Raw genomic sequence first — 19,665 nt, forward strand, 5'->3', positions numbered from 1 at the left:
CCATGACCTTCTCCACTTCTGGAGAAGGAAACTGATGCTCTAAAAGATCAAGTCATCTGACCAGTTCCCACAGTGAAAGTCCAAGCTTTTGCTCCACATGACTCTGACCCCAAGTTCATCCTCTAAGTACTTCACTTCTCTGTCTTCCCATGAAAGGATGGAACTCTAAGGGAAAGTAAAGCCAGGATTGCTGCTGCTGCTGCTCAGGTTAGTTGTGATAACTCTAGTTTTTTGTTTTCTTTAAAATAAAAAATTTAAAAAGTTCATAATTTTGAATTGATGACTATGAAACAGTTGTATATAAAGATAAAAAAATCAATAAGTAGTTGAAAGAATGCTACCCTAAAAATGAAATCAGGATAAAAAAAATTAAGGAAGTTAATTTGCAGGAAGTACATGTTTTACAGGGATTTTCCAGTTCACATTCACCTACCCTTGAGAACCTAAATATAAATTCTGATCAACCTTATCTCCCACTTTTGAGTCTCTGTGCCAGAAGAGTGTGACAAGGGCTAAGGCATTCTGAAGAATGTGCAAGTCTGGTCTAGTACTTGACACTGTAAGGTTCATAGACCACTCTGAGAACTGGATAAAAGTCATTTATCTTTGACCAGAAAAACATAAAAATACAGATTTTTCAGGAAATTTATGACTCATAGGTTAACAAACTCTAATTTAAAAATAGAGGGAAATATCTATGCAAAAAAGAAGCTCAATGGAGGAACAGCTGGCATACCTTTGAGGGTGGCCTGCTAAAAGTGCTTTCCCCTGATAGAGGTTTAGGGCTGAAAAATGCCAGCACAGGCAGCAAGGTAGCCAGCTCTCATTCAGGGTGCTGCTCTCTCCTAACATCTCACCTGGCTGACAGGAGAGGCAGGTATGGTGTAGTCCTGGCACCAAGGGAGTAAGGCCAGCCTGAAGGGGGCTCCGAGTATCCTGGACACTGGTGGGAAAGAAGCAGAAGGCCAGAGAGAAGACATCACAGATGACTGTCTCATTTCAGAACTCTGCTCAGAGTTGGCTCTCTGCCCAGGAACATGGAAGGAATAGCTTTTGCTATTTTCCTTGAACGCAGACAGTCAGGTCCCCTCTCCTTCCAAGACTCATAGTTCATGATAGTAACAGCTTTTGTGGATAGTCTGGGAACCTCATCCCCATCATGACATAGTTTCCTTGGGAAAGTGAGTACTGAATTCTAAATCATCTGTTTGCTAATGAACTTTCCAAACATAATCCAGTTGTGTGTTGAACTCTGCTATCACTGTGGGTGTTCTGAGGAGCATGCGCTTTTCTTTAGGCCTGAGAAGTCAGCTGTCTCCCAACTCCTATTACCTTAGAGAAATGACTGGGTCTTTTCTCCGTAGCCATATCTCAACATAATTCTACTGGCAGCTACTGGAAATGAACGGTGTTTAAGCTGGGTGGTCTCTATACTTCTTCCTCCTCTGGATGCTGGTTAACAGAGCTCCCACTGGACTGGCTAGTTATGTGGGGCTTATCACTTAACTTTTGAGTATTTCAGTTTTTATAGCTGCAAAATGAAGCTGAGCTGGAAAATGGAAACAAACAAGTATGAGGGTGCTGAGTGTTAGGTGTTTTTCTCATTTCAAGCAGGGGGGAAGAAGTACAGCAGTCTGCTAATCTGGTGTTCGTGGCTCTTAAATTAATTTTTCTCTGAGGAAAAAGGAAAATGATAAATAATACTCTTAAGTGCTTTAGAGTTTATAAGCCATTTTATTATTTATGATTTCACTTGATTGTTAGGAAAACTTGGAAAAGCTTACTTGGTAGGTACCACTTTTATCTCTGTTTAATAAGTCAGGGACTGATGCGCAGAAAAGTCAAATCAAGTGCCTAAGATCCTCCAGTGCATGAGGGAAGAGCCCATGGTCAAAGTCAGGTCTTCATATTTTAACTCTAATAATATTTTCCTCTTGTTCTATTCCCCATGATGTTTTTCCTAATTAAATCTATGATGCAAGTGGGTCATTAAGGAGATATTACATGTCTCTGTACCTAAGAGGAGGCTTATGAGGAAAAAAAAAAAAACCACAAAGGATTAGAGGACCCAGATATATCCTATAATATATCCTGTGTATTTTTCCCATCCTAGTCAAATTCAGCAAAGGGCAGGTTCCCCCGCAGGGGATGGAACATGAAATATCTCATTCACGAATACTTGGTTAAACATTTGGGAGAATTTTATTTTAGGAAAGGAGAACAAAACCCCAGTTTACCGTAACAAACAGGCAAAGTACACTTAATCTTTAAAAAAATGATTTTACCCCAAAAATATTTTTTCTTATCTTCGGGGTCACAATCTAGAAAAACTAACCCATAAAAAAAATCTTCATCCCTACTATTGGTATTCTCCTTGCTCCACCTGCTAGTCTATATTAGGGCAGGTGGGGATGGTAGCTACCATCGTCCCCACCCCTGTTCAAGGGAAACAGCCAATCCACAGGATCTGCTGAGGGTGTTGCTCTAATCTGCCCCTTAGCTATCTGTTGATCACATTGTGATCCTGAGTCCTGGCCACAACTGCCTGGAAAAGGAGAGGGCTGTCAACCTAGACAGGTGGCAGGCATGAGAATTCTTTAACATTAGTCTGACATTAAGAGAAGTGTTCAATTTAGTGCTCAAATATTGTGTCTTATCAGGACATCTCAGTAATCCTCCTACTTGGATGATGCTATGGTGAGGACTCAGCTTATATGGCTTGGGCCACCTGCAGAAACCCAACAGCTATTTTCACAGTCCAGCCACACTCAAATGAAGTATAAGGAAGGCAACCCAACTACCTTAGTGATCTTAGTGAAGTCCCCCTGCTAAAGGGCAAAAGGAGAGTTTGGTCCCTAGAGATATCTCATGGTCCTGAGTGCCCTGACAAGGAGGCCCATTATAGAAGAAGCAGACAGAGCTTGGTTGTCCCTGAAACCTAAAGACCACAAATAGCATGATGCTGATCAACACAAACAATAAAAAGAACCTCACATCACAAACTAAAATAATTCATAAGACTACCCAAAGGAAATGTAAGTAACTATTTGTCTAATATTAGAAAAACAAAACACCAATTTAATCCAAAGTAGTAGTCATTATGGAAAGCAGATCTGAGGACACAGATTTCTACCATTTGGCAATAACATGACTGACAGGAAAATGATAGACTCACTAAAAGTTACTTATTAAAGTTTTACATATCCCATATGAGGAGTCTGTGAGGAGTCTGTTCATCAACAGAAAAATGGATACAAAAAAGCACAGTTCACAAATGAATAGAATTCTAGTTAAACACACAGTGACTTCAGTTTTTTTCATTTTTTTTTGTAGTTGTAGATGGACAGCATGCCTTCACCTTGTTCGTTTACTTTTTTTTCATACAGTGCTAAGGATCAAACCCAGTGCCATGCTAGGAAAGTGCTCTGCCGCTGAGCTATAGCCCCAGCCCATTTACTTCAGTTTTTGAGTATGAGGTATGGAGAGATACATATTAGATGGGTAACAGAGGTTTATCTTTGGGTTAGGAGTTTTGGGTAATTTTTATTTTCTTTGTGCATATTTGGGTTTAAAATTTTGTTGTATAATTTTGGCAATAAGTTAAGTAAGAACTAAGTTTGGAACACTGGAAAATGTGAAATTTGGAAATAGCCTTTGCCCACTCAAGAAACTTTTCCTAGTGCCACAGAAATCTCTTCTTAATGGCTTCCATGTAATTCACCACTGGCATTGTTTAGGAAATACAAAAAGAAATGAGAAGAATGGATTTTTAAAGGCCACAATATATTATGAAAAACCTGGAAAAATTATCCACCATTTTATTTTTTAGTATAAAAAGCAGAGTTCTTTTCTTGAATCTTATTTGTATTTATGCAAATATTCTCTTATGAAAGTTAAAAAATTCTGTTATCAAGGAGAGTATAGAAGTCAGTGTACAAACTGTTAAGCCGTTTCTTTTGTTTAAAGCCAAAATGTTTCCTTATAACTACTATTTATCTTTCCCAAAGTAAAATACAGCTCTGCCCTAAATGTTTTTCATCACAATTTAAAAAATCTTAACAGTAAGCTCTTTTTTTATGCAAAATCATTTTATAGTTTTTATTTAGCTACATTTTCATCTCCTTCTTCTGGTAGAAATTCTGTGTGAGAAAGGATTTTTGAGATAATTTGATACCCTCCCCCTAACCCATTTGATTGAGAGGAGGGTGAAGGCCCACAGAGGTTGGATTACACAAAGCTGAGGAATACAAGCCAAAATAAAAATAACCCAACCTACGGTGGTGTTGCTTGCGATTAATTTTCACTTCAATCCTATATTCATAAACTAGGAAGAGATGTTTAATGCTAAACAGCAGTCTGACTGAAGAGAAGTGTTCAATTTAGTGCTTAAATGTCCCATGTCCAGACACCTCAGTAATACTCTTGTTATTAAGATGATGCTATAGTATGGGTCTAGCCCTGTGTGGTTGGGTCCCTCTGCAGAACCTCTGTAGCTATTTTCACGTCTCAGTCATAACTCACATGAAGCATAAGGCAAAGAACCCAAATGTCTTAATGCATGTATCCATTTTAAGGCAGCAATAGCCTACATATCATTTTTTTAATTTCCTACAGGAGAACAGACTTTGACAGCTTAAACAAAAGTAAAAAAAAGTCAGTCTAAACTTTTGGCTGTTCCTTCTGAATAATAGAAAGGATCTAACTGAATATCTTTAGGAAAAATGGAGGCTCTATTTGAATTACATTTTTAAATCACCAGGAAACTCTTCAGTACCCTTGATCTGTAAGACTGTAAGCACTTTGCGGGGAAAAGCATTTTCTTATTTTTCTTTGTTTCCCCAGTGCCTTGGAGAGTTCCTGGCATGGAATTAACCCTCTACAAGAAGGAGAGTCTGCAACCAACACACAATGAAACAGTAGCTTTGTACTGTGCCTGAAATGTCCCCAGATATATATATATAATTCTATGGTTATTTATATAATTTTAATAAAAGAATAACAGAAGTTAACAATTTTTAATTTCCCAAAAGTTCCAGGCTGTGCATCTGAGAAAGACAATACTCTCTACACAGAGACTTGGTTTGTAAAAAAGAAAATACTATTTTTTTTTTTTTTTTGCGGTGCTGGGGATCGAACCCAGGGCCCTGTGCTTGCAAGGCAAGCACTCTACCAACTGAGCTATCTCCCCAGCCCAAGAAAATACTATTTAAAGAGAACACAGCTAAGTGAAATAAAAATTTACCTTATGTTCTTCATAATTCCAAGTTTAAAAAAAAAAAAAAGGTGAGGCAGAGGAGAACAACTAAAGGTATAAACTCCCCAAAATGCTCTCTAGTTTCATATCTTGCAATAGGTTAAAAACTGAGGCTCAAGGGTTTAGAGATTTCTTATGAGAAACTCTAGAAAGAAAAATACAATGACTCATTTCATAATAATGCCCTTTCTTCCCAAAGTACACAGCACAATTCCCACATCCCTAGCACATGGGTACTCTGTACAGAGTAATTGCAACACGGAGGACTGCCCTGCTCCAATGTCCTGGAGTGGACAGAGAAATGCCGACAGCAGGCAGAACAGACCTCCCTGGTGTGGTGGGGAGTGGGGACAGTGTGGCTGCATTTGCTCTGCCATGCAAAGAAGCAAAGGAAGGGGATTCTCCTTTGTACTGACTGATCTGAGACAGCGATTCTTTTGTGCACTACCTTTAAGAACTGAGAGCTGAATGCAGCTGGCTTTCTTGTCTGAAGGCTGAAAGAATCCCTTGGCAGAGTAGTTTTGAATAGATGCTTCCAGATTTTCTAACAAATTGTCACTGAGACATTGATGATCCAAATGGGGTGGGTGGGGTGGGAGGGAGTGAGTGAAGGAAAAAGAATTTGTGTTCTCCAGGACTCTAGCATGAGGAAGGCGCCTAGGCCTTAGCTCAGGTACTAGTTCACTCCCCCTCATTTCTGTGGGTGTAGAAGAGTGAGCTAAGTAAACAATTATAGGAAAATAACTAAAGTTTATAGCCAATATAGCTACTCCTGAAGCCAAGTTCCCAGGCCTTGCCCAGCAGACGTTCCTTGAGAACCATTACCAAGAGAGAATGAGAGGGATCCTGCCCTTAGGCCAACATCAATTTGAACTGATAAAAGAATTCAAGGCTTGAAGGAAGTTCAAGGAATACTCAAGGGAGCCTGACATCACTGGCTTTGGGCATCTGAAGTTTATCAAGAGGAGTAAGAATGACTTCTCTCTGGCAGAAGGCAGTTCTGGGAGGGAAGGATTGTGTATTGATCCTTAAATACCCGAGACAGTAGGTTTGGCAGAGGTCAAATATCAATGAGGATTAAGCTACAAGACACTTCTGGTGGAAGAGCAGTGAGGTTGGCTTGGTGGGCAATTTGTAGGAGAGGGCCCTTGACCTGGATATTTTACAGTCACAGGTGATCACCAGCCTAAGGAAGTGGTGGAGGTCTGTGATGGGGAGATGCTCAGGTGAGGAGGCCAGGCAGGAGGGCAGGTGAACAGAGTTTCATTGACTCTTGTGTGTTTGTGGGAAAGAGTGTCTGTGAAGGGCAATAAGAGGTGGCCAAAAAGAAAAACTTAACAACAGTCTGATCACAACAAACAGATACACACACACAAACAAAAACAAAAACAAAAACAAAACAAACAAACAAACAAAAAACAATGAAAAGAGCCTCATAATGTTAATGACATTTTTCTTATAATTTGGTTAGCTATGATAGTATTATTGTTAGAAATTCAAACATTTTACAGATAAGGAAACTGTAAAAGGGTCAGACTAGTCAACTTATCAGAATGAAAATTCACAACATTTAGGAAGTGCTCCAGATTATAGGATTTATGTAACAGCAGCTATAGAAAACTTACATCTGTATAAATACAAGGGCCCCTAAGGGGGATAACATTTCATTTATACTGAGATGTTTTAATTCCCGCTTAATAATTTAAGATACTAGGTATTAATATTGCATATCAGATACAAGATCTAATTTCTCCTGTATTCCATCTGAAAGCAATAACATTTTCTGGCACAGATAATTGCTGTTTTCTTAAACCATAGATCAGTTTCTTGCTTGCTCTGAAAATCAGTTAAGCAATATTATATTAAAGTTGTATGCCAACAGCATTACTATTTAAGAATTTATTAATTTACCAAGGAAAGTCAACATTCTGGAAATATTTCAAAGGATAAACTTTTAACTTCTTGCCAAAGCTGCTTCATTTATTTCATTTAATATGTATACTGTAAAGTTTTTTGATGGGTGAAGAAGAGGAAATATAAGGGTCACACTGGCTTTTGTGAAAGGGTCCTCTGCTGAAAATGAAAGAATCTAAATGTAAATATAAGTTATCTGCTCTTTACTCTTCCCAGGTCTCTATTCTGTTTTATAGCCTCTGAAACGATCTCATATATTTGTTTAAGATGAGATAAGAAGCTGGTTGTAGACTATGTGGGCCAAATTTTGAATTTCATATGAATTAAAAAATAATAAACATCAGGGATAATTTAATATTCCCATAAATTATTTTAGAAGCATAATAATCATGTCATACTTCATGGCCGGCTTAATGTCTGCTAGGATTTTTTTTTTTTCCTGTTAAAGTTTCAAGTTGTATGTCTAAAACTATAAAAAAAAAAAAGTTTGTACAGAGGTAAGTAGATTGAACAGTGACTGTGGCAAGATACAAATACTACAAGGAGACTCTGTTAAGTGTACATGTTAAGCTTTAGGCATTAAGCATGTTTTCTGTTTTTCTTTGTCTGAGAACTCTGATGAAACAGAAACAGGCCTGGATAGAGCTAAAAGCTTAGCATGAGAAAAGACAGAGGGAAATGGGGAGAGAGAAAATGAACCCTATCAACTATGAAATAATACACTGGGGAGAAGTACTGGTTCTCATGAAAATGTTAGTGATTCAACATGGAATGAAATTCAAAAGCCACTGACCCCAGTGCAAACTTCCAGTGGAAACATGTGGATTTTGCTTCCTTTCATTTAAATACTATCCCTAAGCACCATCACAGTGTTTGCAAGGTGTTGCTTTTTAATTTAAAATTGATACTGAAAAGATTCTGCTGATCGAATTAAATATTCAAGAGTCTTCAGGAACAAAGAGACGACAACAACGAATCAACACGTGTCAATATAAGCATGCAAAATAGGCACAACACATTCGGTCCCCAAAAGCATGTATGACAGTTGAATAGTAACAGAATATACTTCTTTTTTCTACTTATTACAGTAACTCAGCATTGAAGCAGATTTGTTTATAGCATTTTTTCATACATACCGATTCTTCAATCTGACTTGCCAAAATGTCATGATTAAATGCAAGCTGACTAACACACACCACAAATCTGTCAGGGAATACACAGAGTTCTGTACAAAATGAAGAAAATAAAGTTACTGAAGGTTTCAGAAAACTACGAATACAGAAATGTTTGTTCCCAGACTATTTTGTTCATTTTATGCTATGGCAATATATATATATATATATATATATATATATATATATATATATATATATATAAAAGAGGCGTGTCTCTTCTCTCTATCCTCCTTCCAGTGTTTGACATCAATAGGGCAGAATGAGTACTAAGCCTTAGGGAGTCAAGGAAGCTGCAAATTGGTCCACCTGAGCCCCTGAACCATTATATCACATGGAGCCCCCAGGCAGGTCCTTTGCAGCTTTCTCTCTGTATCAGTTTACTGTCTTCTTGTTAGAACTCATACTTAAAAAATAGTATCAGTGTTTACTAATCACTGTGTGGACTTTAGAGAAAAAGGAAGAATATTAAATAAAAATTAAAAATGTGACACATTAACTTTTTCATAGTTTACTTATCATCTGTCTGGTCAGCTGGTCTTACACTAGAGGGCAAACTCCCAGGCTGAGACCATAATAACAGCAGCTTCTTTTAGGAATTAACAATCAGATTATTAAGGGAATGGTTAAAGGTGCATTGTGAAGACAACTATACACAGTAATCGTATCTATTACTGCAGCTTCTTAAAGCAAAGCCACTGACTTCTAGATGGGGAAGGACAAATGAATTGCAAGATGGGACACCACAACAGTCAATGAAGGGAACACAAAACAGTAACACCATCCAGATCTTCTTTCTGCTTGCCTACTGGCCTCCACTGAGCTCTAGGGTGATGTGTGGAGTGGTGGTCCTGGGGTGATGTCAGAATACAACGGATATTCTGAATAAGTGGAGAAGATCTCTTTCTTTGTTAATACTCAGTTTACTGCTCGAGAATTTTTATAATACCCATGAGTTACATTTGTGACAGAAAATAAAGTCATTTTTCTAAAACAGAAAACTTCCCTCTTAGATGTGACCAATTTTTAAAAATATGGATACTATGAATCATGTAAGTGGAACCTCTTCTATGTATTGCACAGAGGGCACTGTCTGAGGTAATAGTGTCAATTTGGTATATTCAGAAGGCAAACACAGACATGTCAATAGATGCAGATGGACAATTTAAACACAATTAACTCCTTATACTACTTGGCTAGGTTAAATTATACCAAAAGGTCTAAAGAATTGATATTCTAATAACAAATCTCTCCTTATCCCCTGGACCACTGTTGTCTCCTTGGGGGTCATTCTTCCATTCTAATTCATCCTACTTAGAACAGTAGGTTAACAGTTTTAGAAACTGTTTTAGGTTAACAGTTTTAGGTTAACAGTTCTATTATTTGGCTCAAGAGTTTGTTGTGGCTCCCCAGTGCCCAACACATATAGATAGGCAAACATTCAATGCCCTTCATGACTGGTACCTAACCTGTTGGTCTGGTCTTTCTTCCAACTAGAAAGACATCATTTTCAGGAGGGAGCCAAGGTGTGTTTATTTGACCCCACATGAATGTTACATCTGGCTTGGTTACTATGAATGGCCTTTGAAAAGTCAAGAGAACAAAATTATCAATTCAGTTAATGTTTGTTTATTAGTTCTTAAAATATTGAGATAAACAATAAGTAGTCTGTTTCCCATTTTATGGAAGAGGAAACCAAGTCATAGAATTCATTATCTGTCTTCCCTTTGCCCTCCAAATTGGAAAATTGAAAGAGTTCATTAATGGATTAGAATTATAATTCAAAATTACCAGTTCATCAAATAATTTCTGTATTTAGTACTTCTATTTATTCCTCTGAAAATAAAAATGGTAGATTTTGAACACTTTGGTACCAGGTATTGCATTAACAGAAAGCTACTTTTGTACTCCTTCAGTCTGTTTTAGTCATAATTGAGACTTGCTTTATTTTACTAATTACATAGATTTAGGCAATGACAGTCCTTACTAGCTAGCGTGTTATTTTACCAGACACAAGGTTAGCTGACTTATTTTACTAAGAGAGGTGAACAAGATGGAAGATCCTATTAAGAGAGTAACATATTCAAGCAACACTCCACCTAAGAACGTGGAGATATCATGAAGATTCCACAAACTTCCATACAGTTGATTTTTAAAGTCCTTGTTTCGTGTCTTATAGATATACTGACACAGTGTTGGGAACTTGAGTTAAATTTTCTTTTCAATGCTCAGGATTCTTGGAGAATGATCACTAGCTTCTGACTTTACTGTGGTTAGATGAGACTGACATCATTTTCTCAGTGAATATCTTGACTTGAGGAAGTGAGAGGTGGGATCTGGCCTAATTCTCATACCTAGAGAAGGCTCTGATGGCTCTGGGCTAGGAAAGGGCTTTCTCATGTACATACTTGATCTGCATCCCAGGGCCTTGGTGTGCACTGACAATGATGAAGCAACTCTGGAAACTCAATGAAAGTGCTGAGATGCGTCAGGAAAGTAAAATGCAATGTGGTCCAGGTCACTATACTCAGGCAGTAAATGCAGCATAGATTGGGAGAAAAAAATCACAAATGTTTGAAAATACACAATGACATGTGTCATTGTACACAATGACAATGAAGCAAGTAGGAATTTCTGTTTCTTAATTTCATCCATTCTCTATGGCAAGTTGGTTGTGTGAAATGCCTAAGGATCCAAGAAATGAGCTTCTTACCAGTATTCTGTGAGCTCCCAATGCAGCGGAGGTGTATTCCTCTCCTGACAAAATAGGCTGTGATCTGAAAGCCATAACCTGTAAGATGAAAGGGACATCATTAGATTACAAGCTGGTTTGTCACTGAATCCCAGGGGCTCAGTCTAGTGTCTGCCATGCAGTATGAATTCAATCATTATTTAATAAATGAAATAATAAAATAATCAGTAGAGGGCCCTAGTAGAGGGAAACAGAACATTATTACCTGGGTTCTGGGTTCTTCCAGAAGGCCTGGCCATAATACCTGGCATGGTCCCCAGTACCTTACCTGAAGTGGCTCAGTCACTTCCTTTGTAAAACGAGATAAACAAGCAGGTCTAATATACTTGAAAATCAGGGCTTTCTAATGAAATGATTAATTCAGTGTGGACTGATACTTAGATTGTGGTCATCTTTTGATATTGCTGATTAGCTCAAACACACGAAGTTTAATATCTATTTGAAAATGATAACTTTTTATAAGTAAATTATTCTCTAATTCAAGTATAGCCGTCTTCATATGAAATGAGATGTAAATGAACATGGTATGTTTCAAAAAAAAGAAAAAAAAAGCACCAGAATGGTCTAAATGAAGAAGACAGAATTAAGTGGTGGAAAGCATATGGGGCAACTAGATAGAATTCTCATATCCTGTCGGTAGAAGTACAAAATGGTAAAGTTCCTTTGAAAAATGCTTGAGTATCTAAAGCTGGGCTTAAGCATGGACACAGTTATTTACAGTTGCATTTTTTATTCTCAAACTGGGACCAATGCAAAGATCCATTAACAGAATTTTTAATAAATGGGGATATAACCATACAGTAAAATATTACACTGCCCCTATAAATGAATGAGCTACAACTACAGACACTAAGAGCAATAAATAACACACACATAATACTAAAAAAGTAGTCCGTTAAAAAAAAAAGTAGTCTGTTCAAATAAGTAAATCTCATTTGTGAAAATGGCAACAGCTCCTTCCATCTTACAAGGTTGGTAATGGAATGTCAGATAATTCACAGACTGTACTAGCCTAATTTCTTCCCCCTTCCCTTTTTCTCTCTCCTTCAGGCTCCTTCCAAGTATAAACTAATCTGCTCACGAATTCCTGAAAAGGTCAGGAAACAATGTTTGCAGTAGGCCATTCAAGTAGCTGGTGGAAGAGGGCAAGGGACCCCAGGTGCTGAAGCAACCTCAGGAAATGGCTAAGCCTCCAAGACAATATTTTACCATGGAAGAGCTGAGAATTACAAGAGTAGCCTCAGGACCATTAAACTATCTCTAAGGAAACCAAGTGTCCCGATCCCCTAAAGTCCATGACAATAATTATTTCAAAATATCTTATACAGAGAACACAAACGAAAAAAGAAGTTTCCATTTTTGCATTCAGTTTCCTTCTAAGACCCCTGTAGAAAGATCCAGGACCTCGGTGAGTGCAGATTTGATGCTCTGTCTAAACAGGCTGTGGCTCTGACAGCACAATTGCTTTAGTCATGCAGATTGTGAAACAACAGTGACATCTATGAAGGGATAATCTCCAGATTTACTAAGATGAAATACACTTTTCCCCCAACACTTGAAAATGGATTGCATTTCAGTCATGTGGCTTTCTTTTGCTTAAAATGTTAAACAAGACATTCACACCGTTGGCATTACTCGGAATGCTCTGAAACAAATATTTCATTCTTTAGGTGACCGAGAGAGGGGAAGTCACTTCTACATCTGGTTTATTTGTATTACTGCTGGGGGAGCAGGGTTATAAGAGAGGAATCCTTGACAATTTTGAACTCAAACACAGCAAAATTTAGAAGTGATTTTTCAAGAAACTATTTATGAGTCTTTCAAAGGACTAAACAATAACATTAAAAATGTGCCCTATCTCTCATTCTGCCTTTGTTGATTTAGTTTTAGGTGAGAGGGTTCAGAAGGCATGTTCAAAATCTCAAAGTCTTCTTCTGTACAAAATCTCCAGCAATAAAATGTTATTATGAGAAATAAATGTGAAGTTGCCCAAGAAAGCTGCAGCTAAATTCAGGAAGCCTGACATCTGGAGCTACCACTTGAGTGGTAACTAAATCCTATCTGGTCAACCAAACAATAAAGTTCCAATATGACACCTTCTCCTAGAGTAAAAGAAGGTAATATAAGGCATATTCCAAGTTATTTATTACTGAAACTACTAGGAGAAATGGATTTATTGAAACCTGGCCCTCTGCACTGACACCCTCCACAAGATGGGAATCATTCCTGATTGGCATCTTGTTATTAATAGTTTCAATGGAAAAATTGGCCTAATGGCACCTACAATGAAATGGCAAGTTTAACATGCAAATAAGATTTGCACCTGCTTTGTCTACATTCCACTGGTCATACGAAACTTTACTGTTTAAAGAGAAACTTGAAGAGAGAGATTAAACACAAGGTACTTGTGTCAGTTCTTATGGCAAACTAATTTTGATCTATAAACAGAGAAAATTATTGCTGCTGAAAGACACTGAACTGAAATGCTTTAGGGAGATGTATTTCATTTATCCACAGATAAAAGGCAGTGATAAAGATTATTCTCTTATCTTTCCTCTTAGCGAAAAAGACTTTATAGAGTTCAACAAGCCACTGAGATTTTGTACTTAGCCAGGGCTAAAGCAAAGCTACACAACTCTCTGAAGCTAAACAGCAATTTGGCAAAGAATCCAGGAGGTCCTTTGTTTTTCCTACTCAGGCACCAGTTTCTAGTTTGCAGCTCTTGGGTTCTAAATAAAAAAAAAAATTGAGTCAGTAGGAAATTCAAGGAAAACATGCAAATGGAAATTGTAAAGTGATAACATTTTCATTTGAAAACTATCTAGTTTCAGTATTCTAAATTTACAAGGTACTTGCAAATCATATTGAAGTATATCTGTTTTCTTTGTGGCTCTTGTGATCCTCCTAAATCTGAGAAGATTATCATTAGACACAGGCAAAGACTGGGGATAGAGGAGGGGATGGCTTGTTATGGAAGCATCTTTCCACCAGGAGTCTTCAGGAATGTCAATTTCTAGAAATATTTTAAATTTTTTTGAATTGCAAAATATCATGTGATCATCCAAGTACAGCAAGCAAGTCCATCTTTTTCCCTGGTCTCTCAGCAGCCAGAGTCTCCAGCCCCTGTGCTGCCTCTTGCATTCTGTAGTTTGTTAGACAGCTGATGCACAACTCCGTCCTTCTACAAACAACCTCCAGACTCCTGTTAAATCCTAAAACAACCTCTTGATACCCCATTAATTTTTCTTCTGGATCACCTGGTTGTTTCCGAAGAATATTAAGTCTCTAAGGGAAAAAAAAAAAGTGGTGGTGCGGGGAGTCATCAAGGCAAACCAGAGTTCTGCTAGTATGTTATTTCATACTCTGTCTAAACTGCTTGAAAGGAAGAAATCTGGAGACTTCTGAACATAAAGGCAAAAATTACAACTCCCCCCATATCAAATATGAGTTGAACAGATTCTACTCTGGCTTAGCAAGGCATGTACATTGCTTTTAAATAGTACCATGCTCTATGAGGAGTCCATTTTAAGGAAGTGGTCACTGAGAGCAAATATCCAACATGGAGTTTTTATTTTTTTTATTTTTTTTTTTTTGTGTTTTTTTTTTTTATTTATTTTTTATTTTTTTATTTTATTGTAAACAAATGGGATACATGTTGTTTCTCTGTTTGCACATGGCATAAAGGCATACCATTTGTGTAATCATAAGTTTACATAAAGTAATGTTGTTTGATTCATTGTTATTTTTTCCCTTCCCCCCACCCCTCTTTTCCTTCTATACAGAGCTTCCTTCCTTCATACTTGCCCCCCTCCCTAACCCTAACTCTAACCCTAACACTAACCCTTCCCTCCCCCCATTATGTGTCATCATCCACTTATTAGCGATATCATTCTTCCTTTGGCTTTTTGAGATTGGCTTATCTCACTTAGCATGATATTCTCCAATTTCATCCATTTGCCTGCAAATGCCATAATTTTATCATTCTTTATGGCTGAGTAATATTCCATTGTATATATATACCACAGCTTCTTTATCCACTCATCAATTGAAGGGCATCTAGGTTGGTTCCACAGTCTGGCTATTGGGAATTGAGCAGCTGTGAACATTGATGTGGCTGTATCTCTGTAGTATGCTGATTTTAAGTCCTTTGGGTATAGGCCAAGGAGTGGGATAGCTGGGTCAAATGGAGGGTCCATTCCAAGTTTTCTAAGGAATCTCCACACTGCTTTCCAGAGTGGCTGCACTAATTTGCAGCCCCACCAGCAATGTATGAGTGTACCTTTCTCCCCACATCCTCGCCAACACCTGTTGTTGCTCGTATTCTTGAAAATCGCCATTCTAATTGGGGTGAGATGGAATCTTAGGGTGGTTTTGATTTGCATTTCTCTTATTACTAGAGATGTTGAACATTTTTCCATATGTTTGTTGATTACTTGTAGATCATCTTCTGTGAAGTGTCTATTCATTTCCTTAGCCCATTTGTCGACTGGATTATTTGAATTCTTGGAGTAGAGTTTTTTGAGTTCTTTATAGATTCTGGAGATTAGTGCTCTATCTGAAGTATGATTGGCAAAGATATTCTCCCACTCTGTAGGCTCTTTCTTCGCATTGCTGATAGTTTCCTTTGCTGAGAGAAAGCTTTTTAGTTTGAATCTATCCCAGTTATTGATTCTTGCTTTTATTTCTTGTGCTATGGGAGTCCTGTTAAGGAAGTCTGGTCCTGAGCCGACATGTTGAAGAGCTGGACCTACTTTTTCTTCTATAATCTGCAGGGTCTCTGGTCTGATTCCGAGGTCCTTAATCCATTTTGAGTTTAGTTTCGTGCATGGTGAGAGATATGGGTTTAGTTTCATTCTGTTGCATATGGATTTCCAATTCTCCCAGCACCATTTGTTGAAGAGGCTATCAGTTCTCCATTGCATATTTTTGGCCCCTTTGTCTAGTATGAGAAAATTGTATTTATTTGGGTTTGTGTCCATGTCCTCTATTCTGTACCATTAATCTACCTTTCTATTTTGGTACCAATACCATGCTGTTTTTGTTACTATTGCTTTGTAGTAGAGTTGAAGATCTGGTATTGCAATACCCCCTGTTTCACTCTTCCTGCTAAGGATTGCTTTAGCTATTCTGGGTTTCTTATTCTTCCAGATGAATTTCATAATTGCTTGCTCTATTTCTGTAAGGTACGTCATTGGGATTTTAATTGGAATTGCATTGAATTTGTATAGCACTTTAGGTAGTATGGCCATTTTGACAATATTAATTCTGCCTATCCAGGAACATGGAAGATCTTTCCATCTTCTAAGGTGTTCTTTAATTTCTTTCTTTAGTGTTGTATAGTTCTCATTGTGGAGGTCTTTCACCTCTTTTGTGAGATTGATTCCCAAGTATTTTATTTTTTTCGATGCTATTGTGAATGGGGTAGTTTTCCTAATTTCTCTTTCTGAAGATTCATCACTTATGTATAAAAATGCATTGGATTTATGAGCATTGATCTTGTAACCTGCTACCTTACTGAATTCACTTATGAGTTCTAAGAGTTTTCTGGTGGAATTTCCAGGTTCCTCTAAATATATAATCATGTCATCAGTGAACAGGGATAGTTTGAATTCTTCTTTTCCAATTCGTATCCCTTTAATTTCTTTGGTTTGTCTAATTGCTCTGGCTAGAGTCTCAAGAACAATGTTGAATGGAAGTGGTGAAAGAGGGCATCCCTGTCTTGTTCCAGTTTTTAGGGGGAATGCTTTCAGTTTTTCACCATTTAGAATGATATTAGCCATGGGCTTAGCATAAATGGCCTTTACAATGTTAAGGAATATTCCCACTATCCCTATTTTTTCTAGTGTTTTGAGCATGAAGGGATGCTGTATTTTATCAAATGCTTTTTCTGCATCTATTGAAATAATCATGTGATTCTTGACTTTAAGTCTATTGATATGGTGAATGACATTTATTGATTTCCTGATGTTGAACCAACCTTGCATCCCTGGGATGAAACCCACTTGATCATGGTGCACTATCTTTTTAATAAGTTTTTGTATGCGATTTGCTAAAATTTTGTTGAGAATTTTTGCGTCGATGTTCATTAAGGATATTGGTCTGAAATTTTCTTTCCTTGATGTGTTTCTGTCTGGTTTAGGTATCAGTGTGATATTGGCTTCATAGAATGAGTTTGGGAGGGTTCCCTCCTCTTCTATTTTATGGAATACTTTGAGAAGTATTGGAATGAGCTCTTCTTTAAAGGTCTTGTAGAACTCGGCTGAGAACCCCTCTGGTCCCAGACTTTTCTTTGTTGGTAGGCTTTTGATGACTTCTTCTATTTCAGTACTTGAAATTGGTCTATTTAAATTGTGTATGTCCTCCTCGTTCAGTTTAGGCAATTCATATGTCTCTAGAAACCTGTTGATGTCTTCGAGGTTTTCTGTTTTGTTGGAGTATAGATTTTCAAAATAGCTTCTAATTATGTTTTGTATTTCAATCGTGTCTGTTGTGATATTTCCTTGTTCATTCCGAATTTTAGTGATTTGGGTTTTCTCTCGTCTTCTCCTTGTTAGTGTGGCTAAAGGTTTATCAATTTTGTTTATTTTTTCAAAGAACCAGCTATTTATTTTGTCAATTTTTTGTATTGTTTCTTTTGTTTCAATTTCATTGATTTCAGCTCTGAGTTTAACTATTTCCTGTCTTCTACTACTTTTGGTGCTGGTCTGTTCTTCTTTTTCTAGGGCTTTGAGCTGTAGTGTTAGGTCGTTTATTTGTTGAGTTTTACTTCTTTTATTAAATGCGCTCCATGAAATAAATTTCCCTCTAAGTACTGCTTTCATAGTGTCCCAGAGATTTTGATATGATGTTTCTTTGTTCTCATTTACCTCTAAGAATATTTTAATTTCCTTCCTAATATCTTCTGTTATCCATTCATCATATAATAGCATATTGTTTAATCTCCAGATGGTGGAATAGTTTCTGTGTTTTACTCTTTCATTTATTTCTAACTTCAATCCATTATGATCTGATAGAATACATGCTAGTGTCTCTATCTTCTTGTATTTGCTAACATTAGCTTTGTGGCATAATATAAGGTCTATTTTAGAGAAGGATCCATGTGCTGCTGAGAAGAAAGTGTATTCACTCTTGGTTGGATGGTATATTCTGTAAATGTCCGTTAAGTCTAAATTATTGATTGTGTTATTGAGATCTATGGTTTCTTTGTTCAATTTTTGTCTGGAAGATCTGTCCAGTGGTGAGAGAGGCGTGTTAAAATCACCTAGTATTATTGTGTTATGGTCTATTTGGTTTCTGAAATTGAGAAGGATTTGTTTGACATACATGGATGAGCCACTGTTTGGGGCATAGATGTTTATGATTGTTATATCTTGCTGATTTATGCTTCCCTTAAGCAGTATGAAATGACTTTCTTTATTCCTTCTGACTAACTTTGGCTTGAAGTCCACGTTATCTGAAATGAGGATGGATATTCCAGCTTTTTTGCTGAGTCCATGTGCTTGGTATGTTTTTCCCCATCCTTTCACCTTTAGTCTATGGGTACCTTTTTCTATGAGGTGAGTCTCTTGCAGGCAACATATTGTTGGATCTTTCTTTTTAATCCAATCTGCCAGTCTATGTCTTTTGATTGATGAATTCAGGCCATTAACATTCAGGGTTATTATTGAGATATGATTTGGTTTCCCGGTCATTTGGTTCATTTTTTTAAATTTTATTTATTTATTTGTTTGACACAACTTGGCTCCTTCTTTATTTGACAATTCCTTTAGGATAATTCCTCCCTTTGCTGATTTGCTTCTTTGTTATTCATCTGTTCCTCATGGAATATTTTGCTGAGAATGTTCTGTAATGCTGGCTTTCTTTTTGTAAATTCTTTTAGCTTTTGTTTATCATGGAAGGATTTTATTTCATCGTCAAATTTGAAGGTAAGTTTTGCTGGGTATAAGATTCTTGGTTGGCATCCATTTTCTTTCAGGGTTTGAAAAATGTTGTTCCAGGCCCTTCTAGCTTTTAGAGTCTGGATTGAAAACTCTGCTGATATCCGTTTTGGTTTCCCCCTGAATGTAATTTGGTTCTTTTCTCTCACAGCCTTTAAAATTCTGTCTTTATTTTGTATGTTAGGCATTTTCATTATAATGTGCCTTGGTGTGGGTCTGTTGTAATTTTGTGTATTTGGAGTCCTATAAGCCTCTTGAACTTGATTTTCCATTTCATTCTTCAGATTTGGCAAATTTTCTGATATTATTTCATTGAATAGATTGTTCATTCCTTTGGTTTGTTTCTCTAAGCCTTCCTTAATCCCAATAATTCTTAAATTTGGCCTTTTCATGATATCCCATAGTTCTTGTAGATTCTGTTCATGATTTCTTACCATCTTCTCTGTTTGTTCAACTTTGTTTTCAAGGTTAAATATTTTGTCTTCAATGTCTGAGGTTCTGTCTTCCAGGTGTTCTATCCTACTGGATATGCTTTCTATGGAGTTCTTAATTTGGTTTATTGTTTCCTTGATTTCAGGGATTTCTGTTTGGTTTTTTTTTCAATATCTCTAACTCTTTATTGAAATGATCTTTTGC

The 19,665-nt window shown here is 37.1% G+C and overlaps 1 protein-coding gene across 6 annotated transcripts in view; it reads right to left on the reverse strand.

Annotated features, from left to right (window-relative positions):
* SLX4IP (SLX4 interacting protein) overlaps window positions 1-19,665 on the reverse strand; it is a 171,002-nt gene that overhangs the window by 12,097 nt on the left and 139,240 nt on the right. For all 6 annotated transcript variants that reach the window (XM_079126861.1, XM_079126857.1, XM_079126860.1 and 3 more), the window contains 2 exons: window positions 11,054-11,131; window positions 8,305-8,393 (listed from right to left, as the gene is read on the reverse strand). In XM_079126861.1, coding sequence (XP_078982987.1) covers window positions 8,305-8,393; window positions 11,054-11,131 — 167 coding nt within the window. The remainder of the gene's footprint in view (window positions 1-8,304; window positions 8,394-11,053; window positions 11,132-19,665) is intronic.

Source organism: Sciurus vulgaris, assembly GCF_902686455.1.
Source record: "Sciurus vulgaris genome assembly, chromosome: 2".
NCBI classification, from domain to species: Eukaryota; Metazoa; Chordata; class Mammalia; order Rodentia; family Sciuridae; genus Sciurus; species Sciurus vulgaris.